Raw genomic sequence first — 25,501 nt, forward strand, 5'->3', positions numbered from 1 at the left:
ACACAAAGACCGCCAGACCTGACACAGTCAGACAAGACACAATAAACATCTTACCTGCTACAGAGATCACCAGATTTGACACAGTAACCGCCAGTCATAGTACTCAAACAACCAGACCCGAGATCCCCAGACTACCAGAGAATACCAGATATAATACAGAAACCGCTAGACCCGACACAAAATCCACTAGACCTGTCACAGAATCCACCAGACCTGACACCAGGACGGTCAAACCTGACACAGACACGGTTATACCTGACAGAAGGGCAACTAAACCTGACAAGAAGATGGTCAGATCATACAAAAAAAACAGTCAGAAACAACTATGGCAATGGCATTGACAAAGCAGAAATTTCACAGATATGTGAGAATGCCATGGTCAGGATAGAGATTGTCCCGATGAATCCTAGAGTTAGCACCCAAAACAACATGTCAACAAAAAAGTATTGGTATGAGCCTAGCCTGGACTGTTATTTTACACCTAATAGGGGAGGACTCAAAAGATCAAACAGAAGAATGAGAAAAAGTGACCGGCTTAACATCAGATGAATAAGAAAAAGAATCCTGAGTGTGTTTTACACATATCTTTGTTTTTTGATGTTCTATACCCTTTATTGCCTTACTGCAGTACTTGTGGCATTGTACAGCCCTCATCTCGTTTTTACTACTGTTCTTACTCATGTTTTCATGGTGATAGTATACATGAATTCTACCTTTAACCCTTTGGTATACTGTTGGACAATGACAGACCTGCGTTCAGGCGTCAAACAGACAATAAGATGGCTAACAATGATCAAGTGACACAACAAGGAGTTAATAAGGAACGCTGGGTCCTAAATATATCACTCCAAGATGAGCAAAAATGTTATAAATAAAAAAGAGAGATACTGTTGTATCAAGTTGGATAAATCACATAGCTTGCTAGGAGTTCTGACATTATTATTGACATGAGTAAAATATTATACTTTTATTATTAACATTCAGATGTTTTATACATAGTCATTTGTTTAGTGAAAGTTTGCACTGTCACCAATGCTTGTAATACGGAATATAAAATAAGAAAACATCAGTACATATTGAATTTACTGTATGTATTGACAGTGTGGCTAAATTAACAACCTGTATACTGCATACTCTAAGCAACTCTTGCAAGTCTATGATACTATGATGGTACTTTATGCACTGCTATAGTGACTTTGTTTTGTGATTTGATGAGAAGATTGCTATAAAACAAATTAGGAAAATAGTATTAGATAAAAACTCCCCAAAAGACTTCCATCACATTTGGCCTCCCTTGAACAACAGCCAATGTACTCAAACATTCAAAACTTATTCTCTGAAATATGATGCCCTTAAGCCTAGTCCGCACTAGCGTCGTAAGAGTCATAAGCATCGGGGTTACGTTTCTAATGACTCAAGTGGGAACGCGTCCTCATAGCGTCATTAGGCGCTTCATACTCATCATAAGCAAAATCGTAAGAAATTCGAGGTCGAATTTCTTATGAACGAGCTTACGTTGATTAGGATTGTTATGATTGCAAAATTTCTAGTGGGGACGTCATGATCATAATGGCAATAAGAATGACATAAGTAACAGCCAATCAACTTCTAGTGCCAGGCTGTTAATATACTCGTGCAAGGAGTCAAAATAGCGGCCACAGAGTTGTAGTTGAGACGATCCTAGTTCCGATCTTTTTCAGTCATTTATAAGGAGCAGGTTCTTCTGATTCATCATTACCAAATGCTCCATAACCTTTCAAGTGTTGATTGTTGTGCTGTGCGAGTTTTAGCCGGTGCGTTTGCAAAATGACCTTGGATGCACTTAAAGAAAAACCCAGCATTTTGTGTCGTGCAGAACGAAAAAAATAACTTTTAAAATCTAACTAAGTTAGAGTAAACTTCTATCAAAGATCTTTTGCAAGGATGTGAACAAAATATCAAATTTTCTGATGAAACATTTTTTGTAGCTGTTAAAATTTAAGAAGGTCTTTTTAGCGAAAACACCATCAAATTAGTGTTAAAACCTATAGGGTAAATTTACTTCCGCAGTATATTCAACCGGAAGTAAAATTGCAATCGCCAAAATGTCAACTTTTAGGCCGAAACAGGCAAAAAGACCTCGATATTCGTAATCTATGCCAGTAAATTCGGTTAAATATCGACAAAATAGTTTGTTTGATAGCTATGGGTTTACAGGGCCTTTTAAATCAATTTAGCTCTTTTAGCGAGGACGGGCCTTACTCGTCTCATCGGTTTAGGTCTCAGACGCCTGTTTTGCGTACTAAAGATAAACAGACGTGCAAGGAATTGCAATAGTTTTACTTTGTGGATAGCGCGAATCCTATCCTCGGTGATAAAACGGGAGATACTGGCAACCAAAGAGGCAAAGAGTGCGACTGTTGATATCTTCATTTTCGCGGGAATGTTAAAATGATCGGCTTGTGATCGTTATGTTGCCCACGTCGCTACCCGATCATAAGCATCGTCAGCCCTTACGGCTCCATAATCCTTATGCCTTATGATCCTTATGACGCTAGTGGGGACCTAGTCTGCTTGCAGGCGGTACTCGGTGTTACTATCACGGAAATAGCTAGCCACTTATTCACTTTGAAACACGTCTCAAATTTTTTCCTTACTAGGTATCTCCATCTTTCCTCCTCCCCCTAGCATCCCTCGGCTCCCAGTTTCCATTCTCCCCTTCGCATTTGACTAGTACTTGGTCTTACCTCCTGTAATAAACCCTGTACTAGAACACACGTGAGGCTGCTTAACCTTTCAAAGAGCTCTATGAAATATCCTATTCCTTATTTAGCGTCATTTATTTATGGATGTGCATGTTTTTGAACTTTTGTTGTTTTCATTATATTTTAACTCACTTCTATCTCCACCAGCTATAACCTTACCCCTTATCCGCCTTTTTGTTTTCTGGTCTATACTGTACCTCCCTACCCACTACCTCCTTCTTAATCTTCCCATTAATCTTCCCAATCATCACTATCCCGTACACTCCTTATAGTCCAACTCCACTCACTGAAGCATTATCCCCACAATCACCCTCCTGTCCTGACCCCTGACACCTACCTCTACCCGTATCACAACAATTTTCCCCCTTTTATGTCCCCCTTCTCCCCAGGTGGCATGGTACGAATACCCGCTTTTAACCAAAAACGATAATAACACTGGGTACCGCCTGCAAGCATGCTAGTGGGGACCAGGCTTTACAGTACAGATAATGGGTACTAACAACAAGCAGTATATTAGAATCTAAGGGACCAGGCTTTACAGTACAGATAATGGGTACTAACAACAAGCAGTGTATTAGAATCTAAGGGACCAGGCTTTACAGTACAGATAATGGGTACTAACAACAAGCAGTGTATTAGAATCTAAGGGACCAGGCTTTACAGTACAGATAATGGGTACTAACAACAAGCAGTGTATTAAAATCTAAGGGACCAGGCTTTACTGGGTACTAACAACAAGCAGTGTATTAGAATCTAAGGGGCCAGGCTTTACAGTACAGATAATGGGTACTAACAACAAGCAGTGTATTAGAATCTAAGGGACCAGGCTTTACAGTACAGATAATAGGTACTAACAACAAGCAGTGTATTAGAATCTGAGGAACCAGGCTTTACAGAACAGATAATGGGTACTAACAACAAGCAGTGTATTAGAATCTAAGGGACCAGGCTTTACAGTACAGATAATAGGTACTAACAACAGGCAGTGTATTAGAATCTAAGGGACCAGGCTTTACAGTACAGATAATAGGTACTAACAACAGGCAGTGTTTTAGAATCTAAGGGTCCAGGCTTTACAGTACAGATAATGGGTACTAACAACAAGCAGTGTATTAGAATCTAAGAGACCAGGCTTTACAGTACAGATAATGGGTACTAACAACAAGCAGTGTATTAGAATCTAAGAGACCAGGCTTTACAGTACAGATAATGGGTACTAACAACAAGCAGTGTATTAGAATCTAAGGGACCAGGCTTTACAGTACAGATAATGGGTACTAACAACAAGCAGTGTATTAGAATCTAAGGGACCAGGCTTTACAGTACAGATAATGGGTACTAACAACAAGCAGTGTATTAGAATCTAAGGGACCAGGCTTTACAGTACAGATAATGGGTACTAACAACAAGCAGTGTATTAAAATCTAAGGGACCAGGCTTTACAGTACAGATAATGGGTACTAACAACAAGCAGTGTATTAGAATCTAAGGGACCAGGCTTTACAGTACAGATAATAGGTACTAACAACAAGCAGTGTATTAGAATCTAAGGGACCAGGCTTTACAGTACAGATAATGGGTACTAACAACAAGCAGTGTATTAGAATCTAAGGGGCCAGGCTTTACAGTACAGATAATGGGTACTAACAACAAGCAGTGTATTAGAATCTAAGGGACCAGGCTTTACAGTACAGATAATAGGTACTAACAACAAGCAGTGTATTAGAATCTAAGGAACCAGGCTTTACAGAACAGATAATGGGTACTAACAACAAGCAGTGTATTAGAATCTAAGGGGCCAGGCTTTACAGTACAGATAATGGGTACTAACAACAAGCAGTGTATTAGAATCTAAGGGACCAGGCTTTACAGTACAGATAATAGGTACTAACAACAAGTAGTGTATTAGAATCTAAGGAACCAGGCTTTACAGAACAGATAATGGGTACTAACAACAAGCAGTGTATTAGAATCTAAGGGACCAGGCTTTACAGTACAGATAATAGGTACTAACAACAAGCAGTGTATTAGAATCTAAGGGACCAGGCTTTACAGTACAGATAATAGGTACTAACAACAAGCAGTGTATTAGAATCTAAGGAACCAGGCTTTACAGAACAGATAATGGGTACTAACAACAAGCAGTGTATTAGAATCTAAGGGACCAGGCTTTACAGTACAGATAATGGGTACTAACAACAAGCAGTGCATTAGAATCTAAGGGACCAGGCTTTACAGTACAGATAATAGGTACTAACAACAGGCAGTGTTTTAGAATCTAAGGGACCAGGCTTTACAGTACAGATAATGGGTACTAACAACAAGCAGTGTATTAGAATCTAAGGGACCAGGCTTTACAGTACAGATAATGGGTACTAACAACAAGCAGTGTATTAGAATCTAAGAGACCAGGCTTTACAGTACAGATAATGGGTACTAACAACAAGCAGTGTATTAGAATCTAAGGGACCAGGCTTTACAGTACAGATAATGGGTACTAACAACAAGCAGTGTATTAGAATCTAAGAGACCAGGCTTTACAGTACAGATAATGGGTACTAACAACAAGCAGTGTATTAGAATCTAAGGGACCAGGCTTTACAGTACAGATAATGGGTACTAACAACAAGCAGTGTATTAGAATTTAAGGGACCAGGCTTTGCAGTACAGATAATGGGTACTAACAACAAGCAGTGTTTTAGAATCTAAGGGACCAGGCTTTACAGTACAGATAATGGGTACTAACAACAAGCAGTGTATTAGAATCTAAGGGACCAGGCTTTACAGTACAGATAATGGGTACTAACAACAAGCAGTGTTTTAGAATCTGAGGGACCAGGCTTTACAGTACAGATAATGGGTACTAACAACAAGCAGTGTATTAGAATCTAAGAGACCAGGCTTTACAGTACAGATAATAGGTACTAACAACAAGCAGTGTATTAGAATCTAAGGGACCAGACTTTACAGTACAGATAATAGGTACTAACAACAAGCAGTGTATTAAAATCTAAGGGACCAGGCTTTACAGTACAGATAATAGGTACTAACAACAAGCAGTGTATTAAAATCTAAGGGACCAGGCTTTACAGTACAGATAATGGGTACTAACAACAAGCAGTGTATTAGAATCTAAGGAACAAGGCTTTACAGTACAGATAATGGGTACTAACAATAAGCAGTGTTTTAGAATCTAAGGGACCAGGCTTTACATTACAGATAATGGGTACTAACAACAAGCAGTGTTTTAGAATCTAAGGGACCAGGCTTTACAGTACAGAAAATGGGTACTAACAACAAGCAGTGTATTAAAATCTTATCCACCCCCTTACCCCAAAGCAATTCTGCTTCAAACTGAGCTACAGTGCTTGGGGGTATAATTTTCCAAATCTAGCCACTCACCAAGCATCTGATTCAAGACAAATGACTGGTTGTTGCTCACTATCTGGGTAAAGTTTTCTGGCAGACTCTGCTAGATTCTGTACAAAGCCAGCTGTAGCTGGGTTTGCTGTACCCTTTGCTGAAAACAGAGATAGAGATTTGTAAATATCAACTGTAGCCCCTAGGTACATGCCTGCAGAGGACCTCATAACCACAACAAAATATTGTCATAACACTATTCCAAGTGTCTTGAATGTGTTATTATTCTTGAATGTTTTTTGTATTATTCAGGATTCAGTTAAGCCACAGAAAGCACCTGGGTTACCTTGTAATTAAAATTTACCACAAAACACCACAGACACATAGCCAAGATTCTTTTGTCCATTAAATGGTCCATTTTCTCTAAGGCAGTGTATTGTATCCGAAATAAATAAATAATATGCCCTCCGGGTAATGAGCCCAGTACACATAAAATAACATATTAAAAAAGAAAAGACTTTTAAAGTACAACTGTTATGTATCTAGTTTCAAGCACACAAGCCTTCCCCAAGATAGCCCTGGCGATGGTGACCTATTTCCTGCTGGCGTAATTAATTGATGAAACCGATAATCGAAATTTGATATCAATAGAAAACTATTGATGCTACCCAATCAATTAATATTGGAAATCAATGTCCAGCAAATTTGTGACCTTTCATCAATTACTAATCGACGATTGTACCATTATCGATTAATATCAATTTTCATTGAATTTTTTTTCTGGTTTGGATCGTGTATTTGTACCAAGATGCAGGGGCATCAGCCTACAATAAATGCAATTTTTTTTAACCTTGCTGTGAGTTTTTTTCTTCTACACGATTGTTTTCACCATTTTTTATCTGTAAACCACCAAACTTGGGATATCTTTTGGCAGCCACAGACTGATGATAGATATCGGCAATTCTACTATCACATGCTGTGCTGCTATCCATGAAAACAACATAGACAATGGGATCGCATACTAAAACGGACATGAATTTTAACTAGTTAATGGACCCCCTGCGAAATTGTCACATTTTATGGGAGACATTTTATTTTATTATTTAGGAGCCATCCTGCTGGTGAGATCTTCCTATTGATATGACAGTAACAAGGTCAACAGAGCGAGGTGTTAAAAGCTTTTAAGCCATCTTGGGATATAACACGACCATCAATGCACTTGAGTCAAGAGACAAATCCAAGAGCATGAGGCTAGGCTACCCTGGGATTTTACACAACCATCAATGCACTTGAGTCAAGAGACAAATCTGAGAGCACGAGGCTTGGAACACTTACTTAAGCCAGAGGAAAGGTCCTAGTGAAACAAGGTGTGGTGTTAAAAGCTTTTAGGCCACCCTGGGATATCATACGACCATCAATGCACTTGAGTCAGGAGCCAAATCCAATAGCACGAGGCTTGGAACATAGGCAGTTTCGGGCCAGAGGAAAGGTCCTAATGAAACTAAGCTGATTACATTTTATTGTTGGATTATAATATTGCCACCTTATACATTTTCATTGAGCAGTACATAAGCCTCTCTGTTTATATAGCAGAGATTATAGAATTTGATACAGCTGTAATGTAACATGTCGCTGGTCCTTTTCCAGGCTTCGCTGGTCCACCCCTTTCCCTTTGACAGACCTTAGTGGATCCAAGCCATTTATATTTTGTCTAGCCTGCACACAAGCGTCATAGTAAACAGTTGCATACGAGCGGAGCTTGCCTGGTAAGATGAGTGAAGCGAGTGGCCTGCTATGATCTCTGTTGTGTTACATTAAACTTAAACCTGTTCAAAAAACCATGACTATCAACAACGCAACAACAGTCATTCAGTAAACTTATTTTTCGATACAGGAACTATCATTATCAGCACTTTGTTGGCCTGGAGAATGTTAAGAAATAATGTCGAAGCCAGGGTAGTCAATCGATGACAGCCGATAATGATAGATGAAATCATTGAAATTAAACAGATGATCGATTTTCATCGATTAATTACGCTGGGATTTCCAGTGCAAATCATGTGACCAATAGACACAATCCCCAAATGCATAAACCACTTTCTTCATTTTAAAAAAAATGAATTTATATTCGCATACAGATTTGCCTTACCAATAAGAGAAAGCCCTTGATCATCTGTGCACATTACACCGACAACTCCATGTTCTGACATACTGCAACGACAAAGGAAAGGAGACTGAGACATTGTGGTAAAACGTCAAAATCAATGCGAAAATACTGCTCAAATACACTTACACATCATCCACGTGGCTCTCGAGATCCTTCTCCATTTATAGTATTTTCCTTGTGGTCTAATAAGTGGAGTACAACGGAAATATATAAAGAATATATTTCACAATCTTTTCGAAATCTCCTTTCCAGCTCCGTAATTGAAACCGCTGACCTGAGAAATAGAGTGAGATGAATGGCTCGGATTTCTTTTTGCCGACGTTCGGCAATTACGGTATCTAAACTTATCTTCTTAGGTGCAAAAAATATACGCAAAGAAATTTGTTTTTTATAAAGAAAAGAGATAAAGATAAATTATTTGGTCATCATATTGTAGAATAGTACTTGATTTTGCTTGGTGTTAGTTTACATGGTGTCAGTCAATATTATGTCGGGTCTCGTCGTTTAAAGTCAATAACTAAACGTAAAGGCAAGACAAGATTTTGCAGACGAGTGATGTTCCATTTCTTTTTCTGAATACAGAGATGTAAAGGGATGTCCATGGACGAAGAAATACATTTTAAATCAGTCATAGATACAGATTTCAAGCTTTCAATTCTCGACAGACTAAATAGTCTAAGGAAAGAAAACGTCCTTTGTGATGCCGTGATTCAAATTGGTGGCAAGACCCATCCAGTTCATAAAAATGTTCTTTGCGCCGCGAGTCCGTTCTTTCGTGGCTTATTTACCAATGACATGCAGGAAAAGAACCAGGAACACATCGAATTGCAAGTTATAAGTGGCGATGTTGGCGAAGAAGTAATTTCTTTTATGTACACGGGTGCAATCAAAGTGGAGAAGGAGAACGCTCAAGACATTGTCATGGCTGGGGATTTTTTACTGATCCCAAGTTTAAAGTCGGCTGCTGCTAGATTTCTCGAGGCAACATTGAACGCGGAAAACTGCGTTTTTTTGAGGGACTTTGCCATCAGATACAATTGTAGTGCCTTGGGAGAAGCGGCAAACTGTTTAATTGATCGGAGCTTTGTTGATATTTCAAGAGCCAGCTATTTTAGGGAACTGAGTTATGAAACAGTTGTCGAATTGGTGTCTCGTAATGAGATTAATGTGTCAAAAGAAGAAGAAGTGTTGACTGCTATTTTTCGCTGGATTAAGCATGAACCAATAGCACGTAAGCAATACATACACTCCTTGATTGGGAAAGTGCGTATGTTCTCTCTCTCCAAGTACACCATCCAGGAATGTTTGTATGAGGAAAATTTGATTTTTGAAGACCCTATTTGTACACAGATGTTCATTGAGGGATTGCAAATACATCTTTTTCCAGACAGCATGTTGAATAAGCTCATCCGCCCACGTGACTCTCTCTGGGATACAGCCTTTATGGTGGTGATTTCTGGAGGTCACAGTGCCCCCATGAAACCCATCCCTCACTTATTGGCATATGATTTGATTTCTGGTGTCTGGTATCACTTTCCATCCAGCAACCTAAGTGTGCCTCGGACAAGACACTGTGCTACAGTTTGTGAAGGTTACCTCTATATTTTAGGTGGCACGCCCTGCCAGATCATGGAGAAATTTGACCACCGCTTAAAGAGTTGGAGTCATGACTTTAGTGACATAGACAATCCTGTTATGCATGCAGCTGTGGTTACCCACAAGGAGAAGATCATTCTGATTGGTGGGGAAAACCGATTGAATGAGGCTAGCAATGTGTTAAGCATTGTCCAGGAATATGACCCAAAAGTGAACAAATGGCGATATCTGGCCAAAATGAAATGTGGCCGTGCAGCTCACATTGCTGCTTTAATTGGTGACCATATATATGTGGCAGGTGGGTTTGGGGATAAAAGTGTCCATGGGTGTGGTGAGAAATACAGCATTGAGACAAATGAGTGGGTCGGCATTGCAGACATGCAATCTAGGCGTCGGTTTGCTGCAGGCTGTGCCATTAATGGTAAACTATTTGTAGCTGGAGGATATCACGCTGAGGACTGGATTGCATACTCTAGTTGTGAGATATACAACCCTGCTAGTGACCTTTGGTGCATGGTGTCTAATATGCCCGAGCCTAGGGCTGCCTGTGGAGTAGTTAAAATTGAAGGGAGTGTTTTCCTTTTCGGAGGTGAAAATGGTGGTAGGCCAAATGATAAGCTAGGCAGTGTAGTGCAGTACAGTGTTGATAATGATAGCTGGGAGTTGCAGAGACCCATGCCAGAAGTTCGGTCTTGTCTACAGGCTTGTACAGTGTACCTTCCAAGACAGACATTTCTTACTCTAGAACCTAAATCAGATGAAGAGTTGTTTCTTTAATTTTAGAACTGTTACCTTAAAATTTTGTAGTCAAAACTACTGTTAAAGTTAGATCTCTTGGGTGCCTCTCATCTTTTTTTCTCTATGAATTGGTGGGGGTAGGTATTTCAAATCCAACTTTTTACTGGCTTTGAAACTAGTTATATAGGCCCTTTTGTTGTATGTGTCCGACCTGTATAACAGATGTTTAAGCAGTGTAGCAGATGTTCATTTTAATTTGTAACACCGGAGTGTCAATCCATCTTACAATTACAAAAGCTCTATTTGTTGTTCAAATTTTGAATATCACATGAAAAAATCATGATCCCCTGACAACTATATATTTTTCCAGAATAATAAGATATTTGATAATGTTTACACTTGCATAATGCTATTTGTTTTCTACTCCAAGGGGAAGTTTTGCACATGTGGTAGGGCATATTCTTTTATAAGATAGCCTAGAATTGAAGGAGGCTATAGAGATGTTACAGTTATATAATTTTGAAGGCATTAGGTAGCAAAACAATCAAAGAAGTATATAAAGTTCAAATATATCTGTTTTTTGCAAATATGGTACTCGAGGTACATAGGAAAATGGAACCCTGCAGTTTGCTTTGACGGTAGTTAATGAACATTTATTGTAAAATAACTTTAATAAAGAGCAGACTGGAGATTCCAATGCACTTTTATTACGATTCACCACAAATAACCGTTTACATCCCTCGTTTTAGCATTCCATTTTACTGCGGTTTTCTCAGCCTGCTAAGCCTCAACCACCTAGCGATAGCGGTCGCCTTAGAGCATGCGCACTTGCACCTGCGACCTCACACGATGTCATAGAAGCCACAGCAGCGCATTTTGGTCTTGTGGCATGTAGCATGAGGCCAACATGGGATCACCTCGTGGACACATCAAGTGATGAGTTTTCATGGTTAACACACGGCTTACACAAAGCGAAGCAGCGTGCGCTGTCTCAGTCAGTAAACGAAGACTGTTTGTTATCAATTCAAAACGAAAGCCATTCTTACTTCCTTTTAGTCCTTGATTTTCTTGTTCACCCTGTGGTCCACGGGGCACCTCAACCCTCTACGTCCACTCCGACCCCTTGCTCCTGCCTTTACGACCAGGTTTTCCTGGGACACCGTTACTCCCGGGACGCCCAGTGGCACCGCGAAGGCCCTGTTTGAGAACCCTGTAGCACAGCGAATCGCGATGAGGGAGGAAAATCGCGATTAACTGTTATGATTAACGGCAAAAACGGAACCAGATCAACCTATGACAACAACTTCAAAAAAATGGCTTTATAACAAAAAAATTCGGTACACAAATTGAAGATAATATACGGTACACGAACATTTCGTCTTGTTTGCCCGTGGTCGAATGACAGAATTGGAAAGCCGGGATTCCACTGTACATTTGAAAATAGGGTGTAATTGATTTCTATTATGTATGAAATTAATTTATATCTATTAACATATATACTCATTATGCAAATGCGTGAGTTCAGGCGTTCGTAGAATAGTGCCGCACACACAGGTGTAGAGCGGGATATATCTTGATATATTGAAAGATCTGTACAGGACCCGAAACGATCCCCAAAAGTTCCCCAACTGATCCTGGGACCCGAAACGATCCCCAAGAGTCGAAACCAGTCATGCTAGTATAGCAGGTGCCTTTTGCTATATGCTTGCTATTGAGAATCTCTTCTATGTAGGCGTTTCCAGGTTGCTTTGGTATACCCAGTGTTATCCAGTCTTTCATTGTCTGTTTTGACGGCCGGTACGATAACAGACAGGGCGAGTGCAGTTTTCGAGCGCGAATCTCGGTGAAACGCATCTTCATCCTCGAAAACCCAGCGTGCTACGGGGGCGCTCTACGCCGAGAAGCTTTTTGCCGCTGTACAAGATAACGGTGGATCCTCGAGCATAGCGCATCTTTTGCCTCACACGATTCGCCCGCGCAGGCGACACAAATGGGTCTTCAACTGGTCCCTATGCCGTAGGGTTTGCAAGGCATAGGGGAGAGGGCTGCCGTTACTTTGGTTGTGCACCTTGCAGCAGGTATCCATGCACCTCTTGCCACACGTGTTTGCATCGTCAGGGCCACTTGCAGTGATCTTTACTTACACTTTATTCTCGGTATAAAACTCGATCTAATTGCACTTTGCTTTACCAAAGAGGGGTGTAGAAGCCAACATGCCATCGTTTTAGTCTCCCTACTAGCCCACCCCTATTTCCCATCCAAATACAAAATGCTTTATTAACGAACCGGATGGGAGATGCTTGGAGACGCGGAGGGGCCCGGGTTATTTGAGCTTCTTTAATACTGATAATCACCATGCTTTATGGATTAAATTCGTGTCTAAATATAAAAAAAACGGGGAACCAATTTGAATAGCTTTGCGGGCTTCCTGTGGTGTGCAAATTCTTATGCTAGTGGGAGGGGACAGTGGTCTTCAAGCATACCCTTCGTCGCAGTTAATAACGATATTCTGATGATGTAAAGATGATTCCGCGGGCGGGCCTTCTCAAGCAGGGGTGCCCAATAATGGTCAGCGAAACCCCACTTCCCCCGAGCCATATATTGCTTGTAATATAAAACCACATTCCGAGCACGTTGCTCGTGACCGTCATGCCACTGGAGATGGTTTAAATTTTTGCGTTCTTCTCGCTTGTTTTTTTCTTTGTTTTGAGCCTCAAGATGGCTTTGTTTAGCTGTGTGCTTGTGCTATGCTTGTTATTTCTCCATAAAGCCGTAGGTAAGTTGTTCTAATGGAACGGGTCTCCCACAGCTCAAGCGCTCTTGATAAGTGCTTTTGATAAGTGCTTTGTTTTTGTGACTCAATTTGAATAGCAGTGTTGAGCGTAATTTGTTTTTTTTATCATGAGCAATATGAGTTTAATAGATTATGTCAATTTGTGCAAGTTAAATTTTGTTTCTATTTGAAGCAATCATGACGCCATCCACTTCAATGCCATTATCCTTTACCGCCAAATTCTCAACAACTGAAATTGCAGTTATACATTACAGTTATAAATCATTATCATTATGCATTGTATCAAAGTATGATTCCAGTAACTATTTTATATTATATTCAGGAATCCTTTTGTGTGTAAATCGTTTGAAAACGGTCGAAACAACTAACCACACACAACTAACTCATAAAGACTTGGTTTAATTTAGCGAAATTCAAAACGAAATCTGATCAATAATGACATGAAATGCAAAAACATGATTTTTAATCTGGTGGTAGATTCTTGGGTTATGACATGTCCCCCTATGTTATCTTTAAAAAAAAACACTGATCAACACTACACTAATATAAAATAAATAATACTGCAGGCATGGGTGTATCAGTGCGGAAACATGCAATTAGGTGTAAATATAGCATGAGAAAGTGCTGTGAGTTCTTTGTTTTCTGACGTCGGAAATAAGAGCAAACAAGGGCAGAAGCAAGAGTTTCAAAAGTGCAGCTTGGTTTTTTTCTACATACGGAAAAAGATGATACTCGGCAATCGTTAAAAAAGACGGAAAGGATAGAATCATGTTAATTGCAAATCATGTTAATGGGTTTATGATAACCATAGGGCGCCTAATACCGAGATAATTAATGCTCTTTACAACGATTAGATGAAATAATTTTATGCTTGATTATTTCAATTTACAATGGAAATCTTAAAATGAAAACGTTTAAAGAAAAAAAAAAGGAAAATTGCAACCTATATACACGGAATAAAATTCTCAGGCTTTTAGGGAAGGGTCATTATTGGGAGGGCTGCTATGTTTGGGGGGAGGGTTGCGTTTTTTTGAGCGTCGATTTGGGGGAGGGCCTTAATTTTTGAAACAGGGTAAAGAAGAGGGCCTTATTTAACAGGTATTATCAATTTCCCGAGCCTCCTAAAAGTCTGGAATTTCAAAATTTTTCTGGGGAGAACCCCAGAACCCCTACAAAATAGATAAATGAATGTGATGCGCCGACTTACACGTGAACTGCGTTTTGCTGGCATTGAAAACCATTATCATCTGAAGTGTGGCTTCTACTCTTTTTATCTTTTGCAGTTTTGGTTTTATTTACTTCAATAACTGAATCTGTGAATTCCAAATTCATGTCAAAGCGCTCCCCCCTCCTCCCCCTGTCTTAGTATTTGCCGAAGAAGTTTTCTTTGGGGAGGGACTGGGTCCAAACTGCCATACAAAAGCCAGACAAAGGCACGTATAGTAAAAAATATAATTATTTCCGTTTCCCTTCTTTTAACAGGAACCTTATAAAATTTTTACAATGATGAAGGTAACATTTTAAACGAAAAAATATACTAATGAACGATTTAACAGAATAGGAATTCTGTATCGTAATAAAACTTTGCTGCATTGGAAATGTCATTTTTCTGTTTGTAATGTTTTCATTTTTACATGAAAGATAATAATGTTAACTACTACCTTGAATCATAGAGAATCTTACACTTGTTTTCTTCACATTGTAGTTGTTAATGCAGATTGCTCTAGCGCTCCCTGTCAAAATGGTGGAACTTGCACAGTTGTTTCTGGTGGGTACAGCTGCGCATGTCTGCCAGGATTTACCGGTAACGATTGTGAAAACGGTAAGCACTTGATTTGAAGGAACAGATCCATGCTACTTCTAAATTCATTATTATTTATGCCTTTCCTTATCTTTTAGGACAATATTTCGAATACGAAAGACTAGGATGCTATAAAGATGCAGCTACCTCAGCCATAGCTAGCCTTGAGGGAGTAGACCCGATTTTAGACGGCGCCCCCAATGTTCGAACTCACGCCAAACGCAAATGCGCCTTAGTCGCTGTAAACAGAGGCTACACAGTATTCGCTGTACAGGACGGCGGAAAGTGTTTTTCTGCAGACGACGCGCATTTGACCTACTTCAAGTACGGCACATCATCATCATGCGTGGATGGCAAAGGTGGAGTCCTGGCCAACGATGTCTACGTCCTGGGGGGTAAGTCAGTAGATTGTTAATAATAACCCTTATAGCGCGTAATTGATACGGCAGATGATACTTCACTTACTTTGACACTGAGTGCACATGCACAACCATTATTATGGAGATTGGAAAATAGAGGTCTTTTCAATAAACCATTTAGAGCATATGCGTAGCTTAATTGATTAGTACTTCTAATTGCATTTATAATAGCATGAACATTTTTAGTTTAGTAGAATTTCGACTGTCTCACTCTAATAAAAAAGCGCCGGGTGTGACTGTGGAACCTTAGAAACCTTGTCTTTCCTATTATAAGAAATCTAGAAAATTGTTGTGAAAGCAACTAGTACATATGTCTTATCTCTCACCTTCTTTCCAGCGAAATGTGGGAATTTCATTCAGAACGACATTATGCGAAAATCATCAAACCTATTCCAAGCCTCTTCGTTCAAGGATGGATTACGGGGCATACCTGTTGTGGGTCAGAGTTTTGCTTGGTGTCCTACAAGTGTTGATTCTAATCCTTACCTGCAAATCGATGCTGGTAAGCTTCTTATTAATCTCTTCTTCTAGACTACTAGAACACTTCCGAATCATGAAACTGGCGTAAATAGCTACAGTAGTCACGGAACCAGACGGAACCAGGTGTGCGAGCAATAATTAAAAAAAAATACCTTGGATCAAAACTTAACCTGTAGATTTTTTTCAGATTCGAATTTCACATAATAAATGTGCATCTAATCTCAAGGGCACAAAACGGATCTGTTCCGCAGCCGGTTTTTTTCTGGCTGGGAAGGTGTTAAACCCATCCGAATGGCAATTTTGTGGAGTTGAATAGTTGTGCTGGGAATATTTTTGGGGGGCGCTGGAGCGGATGCTTTGTGAAAAAAATCGTCCCGATCGGTTATACGGGTAATTATTCATATGCTAAAATACCTAACCACTGCTGGCTGTAAAAAAATGGTACCTTCTGGGAAAAAGGAACACAGAATTATTTCCAAGCAGCTTTTAAAATGAATTTTTTCGGCATTAGAACATATTCAAACGACAAAGTATGGCCTTTGACGTGTTTCGGGAAGGGGGGTTCATATGCCCTTGCCATATAACATTGGTGACATGAGACTAAACTAGGCTGTTAGAATTGAAAGCTAATACGTACACTGGCCCTAGCGTGCATTCATGTATAGAGAGAGATTTGTGAATTGAGTTCGTTATTATTTTTTACATCTATAGGCAAAAAGATATATCTTACCTCAGTCACGATCCAAGGCAAGGCCGGAGGATACACCGACTCCTTCCCATCACAAGTCTGCATGCAGACATTTGAGTCGGGGGCGTACAAGGATGTCAATAGAAATTATACTTCTAGCTTGGTAAAAATTTATTATGCATATATATTGTAGATAAATGTTGCCGAACTGTATAGAGACTTGGACAGAAGAGTAAAAGAAATTGTCGCGGTTTATTCAAGTGCTGAAGATTTGGGGGGTGCGGTGTGTGGTAGATAGGAAATAATTATCTAGGATTTGCCTCACATTATAAATGGCATGGCAATTTATGCAGTTAAATTGGGGCTTTGTAAGAGGCTAATTTATTGGGAATAATTGATGTTAAAGCTTTCTACATCAGTCCCGTACCCAGGGGGGTGCAGAGGGTGCGAACGCACCCCCCCACAACGGCCGAAAGTTCACTTTCGGTTCCCAATAGACGTGCTAGTTGTAGACAAAACTAAAAATCATAAGCTTGATCACTCTGGTATGTAGCCAAATCCAACAATAAACGTCCCGTGAAGATACTGCAAAGGCACAAAAAATCCCTTTTTGTTCTTTCGGAGTCCGTTAGATTTTTATCAGAGAACTCCTTCCCCCTGCAACCCCCCCCCCCTGGAAAAAAATGGTCCACTTTTTCGGTTTTGCACCCCCCCTCCCAAAGAAAAATCCTGAGTACGGGCCTGTACATAGAATGCTTCTTTTTAATAGTACGAGACTGCACGCCCAGCATATCTTGGTGGGACACCTGACACAGTAACCACGATAGAGCTTGCAAGCCCTGTCAGTAGCCAAACGCTAAAGATCTCGCCACGGGGAACTCTCGGCACCAACAGTACTGGCTTGTGCTTTCGCGTAGAAGCTTATTCCTGCAGTAGTCCTAGCAGTAAGTTGAACGCCCAGGGCGGACTCTACAGAAAAGTAGACGGGGTTGATCGTCCTATCTTTTAGGGTACAAAATTTCAACCAAATGCTATCCCTTAGGGGGATTTTTCCAATTCTGTTATTTCTTAGGTTGTAAAATTCGACCAAATGCTATTTCTTGAGGGTTGTGAGTCGCAAAATATGGCAACGTTTCGGACTTTTGTTCAGTCGTTCTTTAGGGGGTGTTTAACGGTTTTTTCGATTCTGCGGGTTAAAATTCCTATGACCACACCCAATTTGCTATCTCTTGGGGTAAAAGTTTCTGTTGACCACACCCAAAGTGCTATCCCTTAGGGTTAAAATTGATTTTGCCGACGATCACTCCTGTTTGTTTTTATCGGAGTCCCTCGCGGGGTTAAACGTTTTTTATCGATGTTGATAGCCAATAGGCTTGTTTTTTATAACACAGTTTATAATTCTGAGGTATGTTTATGTGCTATATATATATATATATATATATTACATAAATGATCCAGTCAGTAAAATTCAAGAACCTGAACACTCCTTTCCTGGGCAAGCTAAAAGAAGACACCGACAACATTAAAAAAGAACCTAAACTACTGATCCCCGCAGATAAAACCACAAACTTCTACAAACTAGAGCCAGCTACCTACAAGAATCTCCTAGAAAAAGAAATAAACAAGTCCTACAAAAAAGCACCCTCCGAAACAACGCAATCTGTCCACGAGAAAAACAAAGAGATCGCTACAAAACTGGATTTAGACGATAGAATGGACACCACAGCCAACAAGCAAGCCTTCATAACTCTCAAAGACCATAAGCCGAACTTCGCTAACAAACCTACCTGCAGACTCATCAACCCCACGAAACCCGAAATCGGAAAAATCAGCAAAAAGATCCTCGACCGTATCAATAGCGTAATTGCAAAGAAACGAAACTTCAACCAATGGAAAAGCACTAAAGCCGTCATTGACTGGTTCAAGGCTGCCGAAAACAAACACCAACTCAACTTCATCTGTTTTGACATTGTAGAATTCTACCCATCTATCAGCCAAGACCTACTATCAAGAGCACTCGACTTCGCCTCCAACTATGACGAAATCACCCCTGATGAAAAAGAGATCATAACCCACTCCAAGAGCTCCTTCCTGGTCCACAACCAAACACCCTGGCAGAAGAAAAGCAACACGATATTTGATGTTACGATGGGGAGCTTCGATGGCGCAGAAACCTGTGAACTTGTAGGCAACTTCCTTCTCTCCCAACTTCAGGACCTCAATATGAACGTAGGACTCTACCGCGACGACGGACTAGCCATCACCAACGCCACACCCAGAGCCACCGAAAACCTAAAAAAGGAACTATGCCGCATCTTCAACAACAACGGACTCCGAATCACCATTGAGGCAAACAAACAAGTTGTCAATTTCCTAGACGTCACCCTCGACCTAAAACGTAATGCACACCAGCCTTATACAAAGCCAAACTCCTCGCTACAATATGTCCACCGTGAGAGCAACCACCCGCCCTCCATCACCAAGAACATCCCTGCTGGTATCAACAGACGCCTATCTGCCCTATCTTCAGACCAAGCCTCCTTTGACCAGACCGCGCCGCCTTACCAGAAAGCACTCGACGATAGCGGATACAACTACACGCTACGCTACGATCCCAACACCGTAACCAACCGAAAAACCCGCAAACGCAACAACATCCTATGGTACAACCCGCCCTTCAGCAAGAACACCAGCACCAACATCGGCCACAGATTCCTCACCCTGATAGACAAGCACTTTCCGAAAGACAACCACCTCCGTAAAATCTTCAACAGAAACACCATCAAAATCAGTTACAGCTGCATGAACAACACCAAACAGATCATCGACAACCACAACAAGCGCATCATCACCGCATCGTCGGCCACCGAGATCGCCAACTCCGCCCCTACCACTACCAACAACAAGACATGCAACTGCCGACAGAAAGACACCTGCCCTCTAGACGGAAACTGCCTACAGACATCTGTTATCTACCAAGCTACCGTAACTCGAAAAGACAACAACACCTCGGAAACATACGTCGGGCTCACTGAAAACAGCTTCAAGACCAGGTACAGAAACCACACCGCATCATTCCGACACGCCAAACACAGAAACTCCACCGAACTCAGCAAACACGTCTGGACTCTCAAGGACAACATGATTGAGTACTTTATTTCATGGCGCATTCTTTCTTCCCACTCCGCCTACAACAGTACCACTAAGCGTTGCAACCTCTGCCTCAAGGAAAAGCTGACGATCATCTGCCAACCCAAACTATCAACTCTAAATAAACGCAATGAACTCGTGTCCTCGTGCCGCCACAGAAACAAAGCCCTGCTACGAAACAATTAGAACTGTTAATCCCGTCACCGTTAAATTTTCGCGCTATCAATTTTTCACACGTTCCGCCTTGCATATTTATGTAACTCGCTATTGTTCCTCTTGCCGCCTTAGCTAAAACTATCAGTCTATTATTATGTAAATTTCAATGTTAATAGTATATATACGATGGTAGGAATATTCTCATTAAATCCCCTGATGAGTGGGCAACCACGAAACAGACCTGTAGGGAAACCTATGTAGTTTGTATTTTTCTCAAACCAACACTATACACCGCTCTACTTTCGAGTATTGAGCACTTTCTATGAAAGCCTTCAACCATCATTTTATATATATATATATATATATATATATATATATATATATCTTTTACTGTTTTAGGAATGCTTCTTGATTGATTGAAGTATCTATCTGTCCATTTTTCTTACTTAATTTTGGAAGGACTTTATAGAAAGAACTGTATTTGATGTTTTAAAATACGCCAAAAACAAAATAGAGAAACTAAAATTATCATATTATAGTTTTCTAATTTATCGTTTCTTGCAGATTGTGTCCCATTAATCAACGCCTCACCAACTCCGCTTACTGTGTCTGCGTTTTCTGCAAGCTCAGCACTATCTGGATCATTAACTACCCCGCCATTTTTGAATGGAGGTTCAGCCTGGTGTCCTAGAGTCCACCGTTCGTGGGATGAATGGTTGCAAGTAGATTTCGGTAATGTTTAGATAGATAGATGGTTTATTCATAAAACATTGTATTCAGAAGGCTGAATTACGTCTATGTTACAATTTTAATAATGTTTGGCTCTATCTCTCTATTGCGATGCTTACCTTTTCATTGAACAAAAAGAGAAGCAACCCTTGTTTAATAAATTCAGTAGCTTTACGTTACTTACTCTGTTGCTTAAGACCTACTTTTTCTTATAGCTTTAGTAATAATGATTTAAAAATAACGGAGTATTTCCATTCAAGGCACTGCCATACGTGTCATGCATCATCCTTCTATACCAATTCACGTGTGGAGGTGGAATCAGCTTATTCTTTCTGCCTCTGTTATGATAATTATTATAATGCAAATAAAACGGCATAATAGTGTGAATGGGTATGATATTCAGAAGTCATTAGAACTCTGTTGTGTGTGTGAGTCGGGGGGGGGGGGGGGGGGGGGGGCTGCATGATCGTTCAGTATTGACCTATGACTAATCCAGTCCATGTTTTCTCTAGGTTCTGTCGTTAGCATATCCAAAGTAGCCATTCAAGGGAAACCTTCCGCTGCCGAGTGGCCGTTTGCTGTTGGGCTTAAATCAGCGGCCGGAGACATTTCTCGACCTACGTCAGTATGTGAGGTAAGAATTAGAAAGTTTTAGTAATATGAGGCAAAATAATTATGCTCTGGTTGTATCAAATTTTGTGCTGATGTTGAGGATTTTTAAATGAAGTTTGAAAATCAAGTCATTTAGGTAAACGAAATTAGTGTGTAAAGGTAATTTGGTATGTGATTTTATTCTTAGGATAAACGGGTTGTGCACACAGAAAATCTTGTTTTTAGTTGTCACCCGAAGTAAACTCATAACGTCGTACCATTTATGGGAAAACTTTATCTTAAATTGGGAAAAGTAGTTTGTGAATGGTTGTACTATGTTTTCACTATCAGCTGCTCCTACCCATTGGCTTCGACACTTATACAGATGCAAACAGATCGCGAGTGTTCTCCGACGCTGAGTTTTCTGGCGATGCAGCGTTCATCCAGTCCCAAAATGCAATAAGGCTTATCCCCAAGGAGCCATTCAGGCAGGCAGACGGTGGAGAGCTTTGTATAAGAGCGGAGTTAACAGGCTGTCTAGCTACCGTAGCGGGCGGGGAGAACATTACTTCAGGTAAACACATCGAACATAGTATTAATGGGTAATCCAAAAATTTAAAACTACGCTTAGGATGCACCGGCATTATTACTGGTTTGTAAACAGCCACTCAATTGTAACCGCACAGTTATAAAAACAGCAAAGTACTCTAGCAGGCGATATATGAACGTGTTGGACGCATTTCGATAGAGGTCAAATAGACTTCATTTGTTCTATCTTTCAACAGGTTGCATCAAAACAGCACACGGCAAGTGTTGCATATTCCCATTCGTGTACAACGCAACGTCACAATACTCCGCTCCGAAGGTTGATCACAACAAAGCTTGGTGTGGTACAACCGACAATTACGACCGCGATGGACTCTGGGACTCTGTCCTAGGTTAGTCGGGATTTATTTTTTATGTTTACACTTTCAAGGGCGTTAGCAACAGTGTTTGATAGTAAACCACGAATTTCCCTCTAATTTGGGTAAAATGTGCCTTGTTTACGACGTGCTCTCCGTGTTTGGTTAGCAAACCTGGTGAAGTTACGTTGCGTAATCCGAGCTACTACCCCCTGCCGCGAACTGTCACCGACGCGAAGCCGAAACGTGCCCGACTTGCGTTTTTTATGCACTTAAAAAAACTTGGAAATGACTACTGTGACATAGAAACACGCCTCAAATTCGTCTTATAGTTTATTATTTAAAAAGACAGATTATTCCTTACATGTTTCCTTAGTATTTTTTGTATATGGTTATGGTTTTATCTGTAATAGATTCATTCAAGCCATGTGACAGCAGGCCGTGCGGGGACCACGGTTCCTGTACTGAAGATACTGTAGCCTGGACTTACACGTGCACTTGCACTGGGGATTACTATGGAATAAACTGTCGGCGTGAGTATTTGTATTTCCTATATTGGGGTTCAACTTTAAAGAAGTTTAATCACGACGCCATTTTACGCTTTCGCGCAATACATAGTCTCAAAGCAGCTATTTCCCTGGACGGGAGGTACTGTCCATGTGACTTCGCCTGGCTTGCCTTTGCTGGCGCGACAAATCCAATTCAGCGTGAAGTATTTTAAGATCTATGTAGTGATCTAACAAGGACAACTGGATCAGTTTTAAGCCGACTATCAAGCCATCATCCACCTCCCATTTTAAAATCCTTGATCCGCCCCTGCCGCCGTGGCAGGTTGAGCGTCAACCCGTTACAGTGGGTTGAGAACCTTCAGGCCTCTATAGTATACTATAGAGGTATCTAACCCTTACTTAAATAGCGCGTTTGATCACTCGGGTAAACGATAATTATGTATAATTATAATATGATAATTATGTAACCGAGTATTAAGACACTTGTAATAATCACGTTTTGTCCTCACTCCTCCTTGCACCCCGTGATTCTATTTTCCTTACTCCTCCTTAAACCTCCTATCTAGTCTATTGTTCTTACTCCTCCGAGTCTAATGGTCTCACTCCTCCTAGTCTATTGTTCTTACTCCTCCGAGTCTATTGTTACGACTCCTCCGAGTCTATTGTTACGACTCCTCCGAGTCTATTGTTACGACTCCTCCGAGTCTATTGATTCGACTCTTCCCATTCCTTTGTTCCCCCGGGGTTGCCATGGCGACTGTTTAAAACGGCGGCTGTTTAAAATAAAAAATGACTATACTACTACTATCGTCTTCACAGTCGCTTTTATCAATTTGATTTTGGCCGCAGCATCCTCGAGATTTACTCCATTTAGGTGGTGCTGTTGTTGAGTTATTTTCTCATTATCGTCTTTCCGCTTTCATCAATTAGATTTCTGGACGTAGCATCCTCGCTATCCCCTCCACAATTTTGTTAAAATCTTTTTTTCAGGGGAAGGGTGGGGGTGACGCTTATCGGGGAGGGGCACTTATTCCAAAAGAGGCTGGAGCGCTTATTTAAAGGATGTTGTTCGGTATATAGACGGTATATAGAGTTAGGCACTGCTCGAAGACGGAGCATTAACTTTTTTTTATAATTTCAAAATACTGCTTGTGATCTTACCGTCACACATCACGCGACAATCTCCTTGAACTACCTGACATCTTCTAAGTTTGGTTGTTTGACGATGTTTCAAATATAACATATAACATTTTACGTCACACATCACGTGGTCATACTGTTTACTGCCTTTTCACACCTTTATGATCGATAAAAAAATTCTAATAATATTGTCTAAAGATGCTACAATCATGAAATATGGACAATTTTTCTTTTCTTGACGTCATCGATGACATTACACAATCAAGAAACAATTTTAAGATGTTCCTTTCGACCTGAATACATTTTTATGGCATCAGAATAGTTTTGCTTTTAGTGGAGTCATCGAAGATCTTACACATGACGTGACCATCTCGTTGCCCCCCCTTTAACAAACTATTAATTACAATATAAAAATAACAATAAATACTATATGATATAAAGAAAGTTAAGATAAAGAAAAAGAAAAAAAAAAGGAAAAAGTTAAAGTAGGAAGAAAAAAGAAGAAAAAAACATCTACATGATATCTACCATGTTTGGTTATCATACGATGTTTCCTTACGAATATTTCTTATTTTTGATGATGGCATCAAATAGTTTTTCACACATACCACTCCATTATGTTAATGATGTATAGTTTAGGCAGCAGGGGTGCCTTCACACAAGCAGGGGTGCCCTATCATTGATCAGCGAAAACCCCCTCCCCCTAAGGCATATTCACATAGTTAATCAATTACGATTCAATCTTGTTTGTAATATAAAACCACCACGACACATTCCACAGAGATTTGACCCGTTGTCTGATCGTCATGCGACTGAAGATGGGTTAGACTGTTGCGTTCTTCTCGCTTGTTTTTTTCTTTGTTTTTATCCCCAAGATGGCTTTGTTTAGCTGTGTGCTTGTGCTATGCTGGTTATTTCTCCATAAAGCCGCAGGTAAGTTGTTCTAATGGGACGTGTCTCCCACAGCTGAAACGCTCGATCGGTGCTTTGTTTTAGTGACTCAATTTGAATAGCAGTGTTAAGCGAATTATCCTAGACGCAAAGTAATCTTTTAAAAGTTTGATACAGTCTTTAAAATCTTAATGGTCTTCCTAATGTGGTTTTGGGGGATATTGAATTATTTGCAGATGAATATCGAGAAGACGGAACATGCAAACTGCATATTCGTTTTGCTTGATTGATTTCGTTCCATCTTGATTTGCTTCCGGGGTAAAAACATTGAAAAACACAACAACTTTCAGTGCAATTTAATTAATTCTTTATGTGCAATTCTAAATAAGTTTATCAATTTTGTCAATTTGCGCTAGTTAGATTTTGTTTCTGCTTTCAGCACATAAAAATTTTATATTCTTGACAAGTGAGGCGAGCATGACGCCATTTACATCAATGCGATTATCCTGTACCACAAATTCCCAACAACAAAAAATGAAATCAGCGAAGGTTATAAATTATTATCTCTGTTAATTGCATCTTAGTATAATTCCAATAACTGTGTCGACACGCATTGCAACTGCTGGATGTTTCCGCATTTATTCAT

At 40.2% G+C, this 25,501-nt stretch overlaps 4 protein-coding genes across 5 annotated transcripts in view; 3 read left to right on the forward strand and 1 right to left on the reverse strand.

Moving 5' to 3' along the window:
* Positions 1 to 952: 952 nt before the first annotated feature.
* Positions 953 to 8,559, reverse strand: LOC5517381 (ragulator complex protein LAMTOR5 homolog). Its single transcript, XM_001637331.2, has 4 exons — positions 8,398 to 8,559; positions 8,254 to 8,315; positions 6,147 to 6,264; positions 953 to 1,223 (listed from the first exon to the last, which is right to left on the reverse strand). Exons 1-4 carry the CDS (start codon positions 8,430 to 8,432, stop codon positions 1,163 to 1,165), a joined length of 276 nt encoding a protein of 91 aa, XP_001637381.1. The 5' UTR covers positions 8,433 to 8,559; the 3' UTR covers positions 953 to 1,162.
* A 76-nt stretch (positions 8,560 to 8,635) lies between these two features.
* LOC5517426 (kelch-like protein 12) lies at positions 8,636 to 11,296 on the forward strand. The gene has a single exon (XM_032387435.2). It carries the CDS (start codon positions 8,866 to 8,868, stop codon positions 10,642 to 10,644), a length of 1,779 nt encoding a protein of 592 aa, XP_032243326.2. The 5' UTR covers positions 8,636 to 8,865; the 3' UTR covers positions 10,645 to 11,296.
* Positions 11,297 to 15,046: 3,750 nt separating this feature from the next.
* LOC5517425 (neurogenic locus notch homolog protein 2) lies at positions 15,047 to 16,998 on the forward strand. The gene is made up of 4 exons (XM_048720050.1): positions 15,047 to 15,221; positions 15,299 to 15,595; positions 15,957 to 16,121; positions 16,811 to 16,998. Exons 1-4 carry the CDS (start codon positions 15,047 to 15,049, stop codon positions 16,978 to 16,980), a joined length of 807 nt encoding a protein of 268 aa, XP_048576007.1. The 3' UTR covers positions 16,981 to 16,998.
* Positions 16,999 to 20,666: 3,668 nt separating this feature from the next.
* Positions 20,667 to 25,501, forward strand: part of LOC5517380 (hemicentin-2) — a 49,870-nt gene continuing 45,035 nt past the window's right edge. The window contains exons 1-5 of one of the 2 annotated variants that reach the window (XM_048731522.1): positions 20,667 to 20,825; positions 21,335 to 21,456; positions 21,765 to 21,987; positions 22,199 to 22,351; positions 22,729 to 22,848. Coding sequence is in view for 1 of the 2 variants with exons in the window: in XM_048731530.1 (XP_048587487.1) it covers positions 24,840 to 24,897 (58 nt within the window). In the remaining variant the exon portion in view is untranslated. Of the gene's footprint in view, positions 20,826 to 21,334; positions 21,457 to 21,764; positions 21,988 to 22,198; positions 22,352 to 22,728; positions 22,849 to 24,732; positions 24,898 to 25,501 lie in introns of those variants that run through there. The other variant, XM_048731530.1, reaches the window with a different exon arrangement.

The sequence above is a fragment of the Nematostella vectensis genome, chromosome 1 (assembly GCF_932526225.1).
Source record: "Nematostella vectensis chromosome 1, jaNemVect1.1, whole genome shotgun sequence".
Taxonomy (NCBI): Eukaryota; Metazoa; Cnidaria; class Anthozoa; order Actiniaria; family Edwardsiidae; genus Nematostella; species Nematostella vectensis.

Coding starts and splice junctions, on each gene's coding strand:
- LOC5517381 (XM_001637331.2), bottom strand. CDS start 8,432: ATGGAGAAGGATCTCGAGAGCCACGTGGATGATGT. Junction 8,316..8,397: donor GAGAGCCACGTGGATGATGT/GTAAGTGTATTT, acceptor TTGTCGTTGCAG/TATGTCAGAACATGGAGTTG. Junction 6,265..8,253: donor TCAAGGGCTTTCTCTTATTG/GTAAGGCAAATC, acceptor CTCTGTTTTCAG/CAAAGGGTACAGCAAACCCA.
- LOC5517426 (XM_032387435.2), top strand. CDS start 8,866: ATGTCCATGGACGAAGAAATACATTTTAAATCAGTCATAGATACAGAT.
- LOC5517425 (XM_048720050.1), top strand. CDS start 15,047: ATGTTAACTACTACCTTGAATCATAGAGAATCTTACACTTGTTTTCTT. Junction 15,596..15,956: donor CGATGTCTACGTCCTGGGGG/GTAAGTCAGTAG, acceptor CCTTCTTTCCAG/CGAAATGTGGGAATTTCATT. Junction 16,122..16,810: donor TTACCTGCAAATCGATGCTG/GTAAGCTTCTTA, acceptor TTACATCTATAG/GCAAAAAGATATATCTTACC.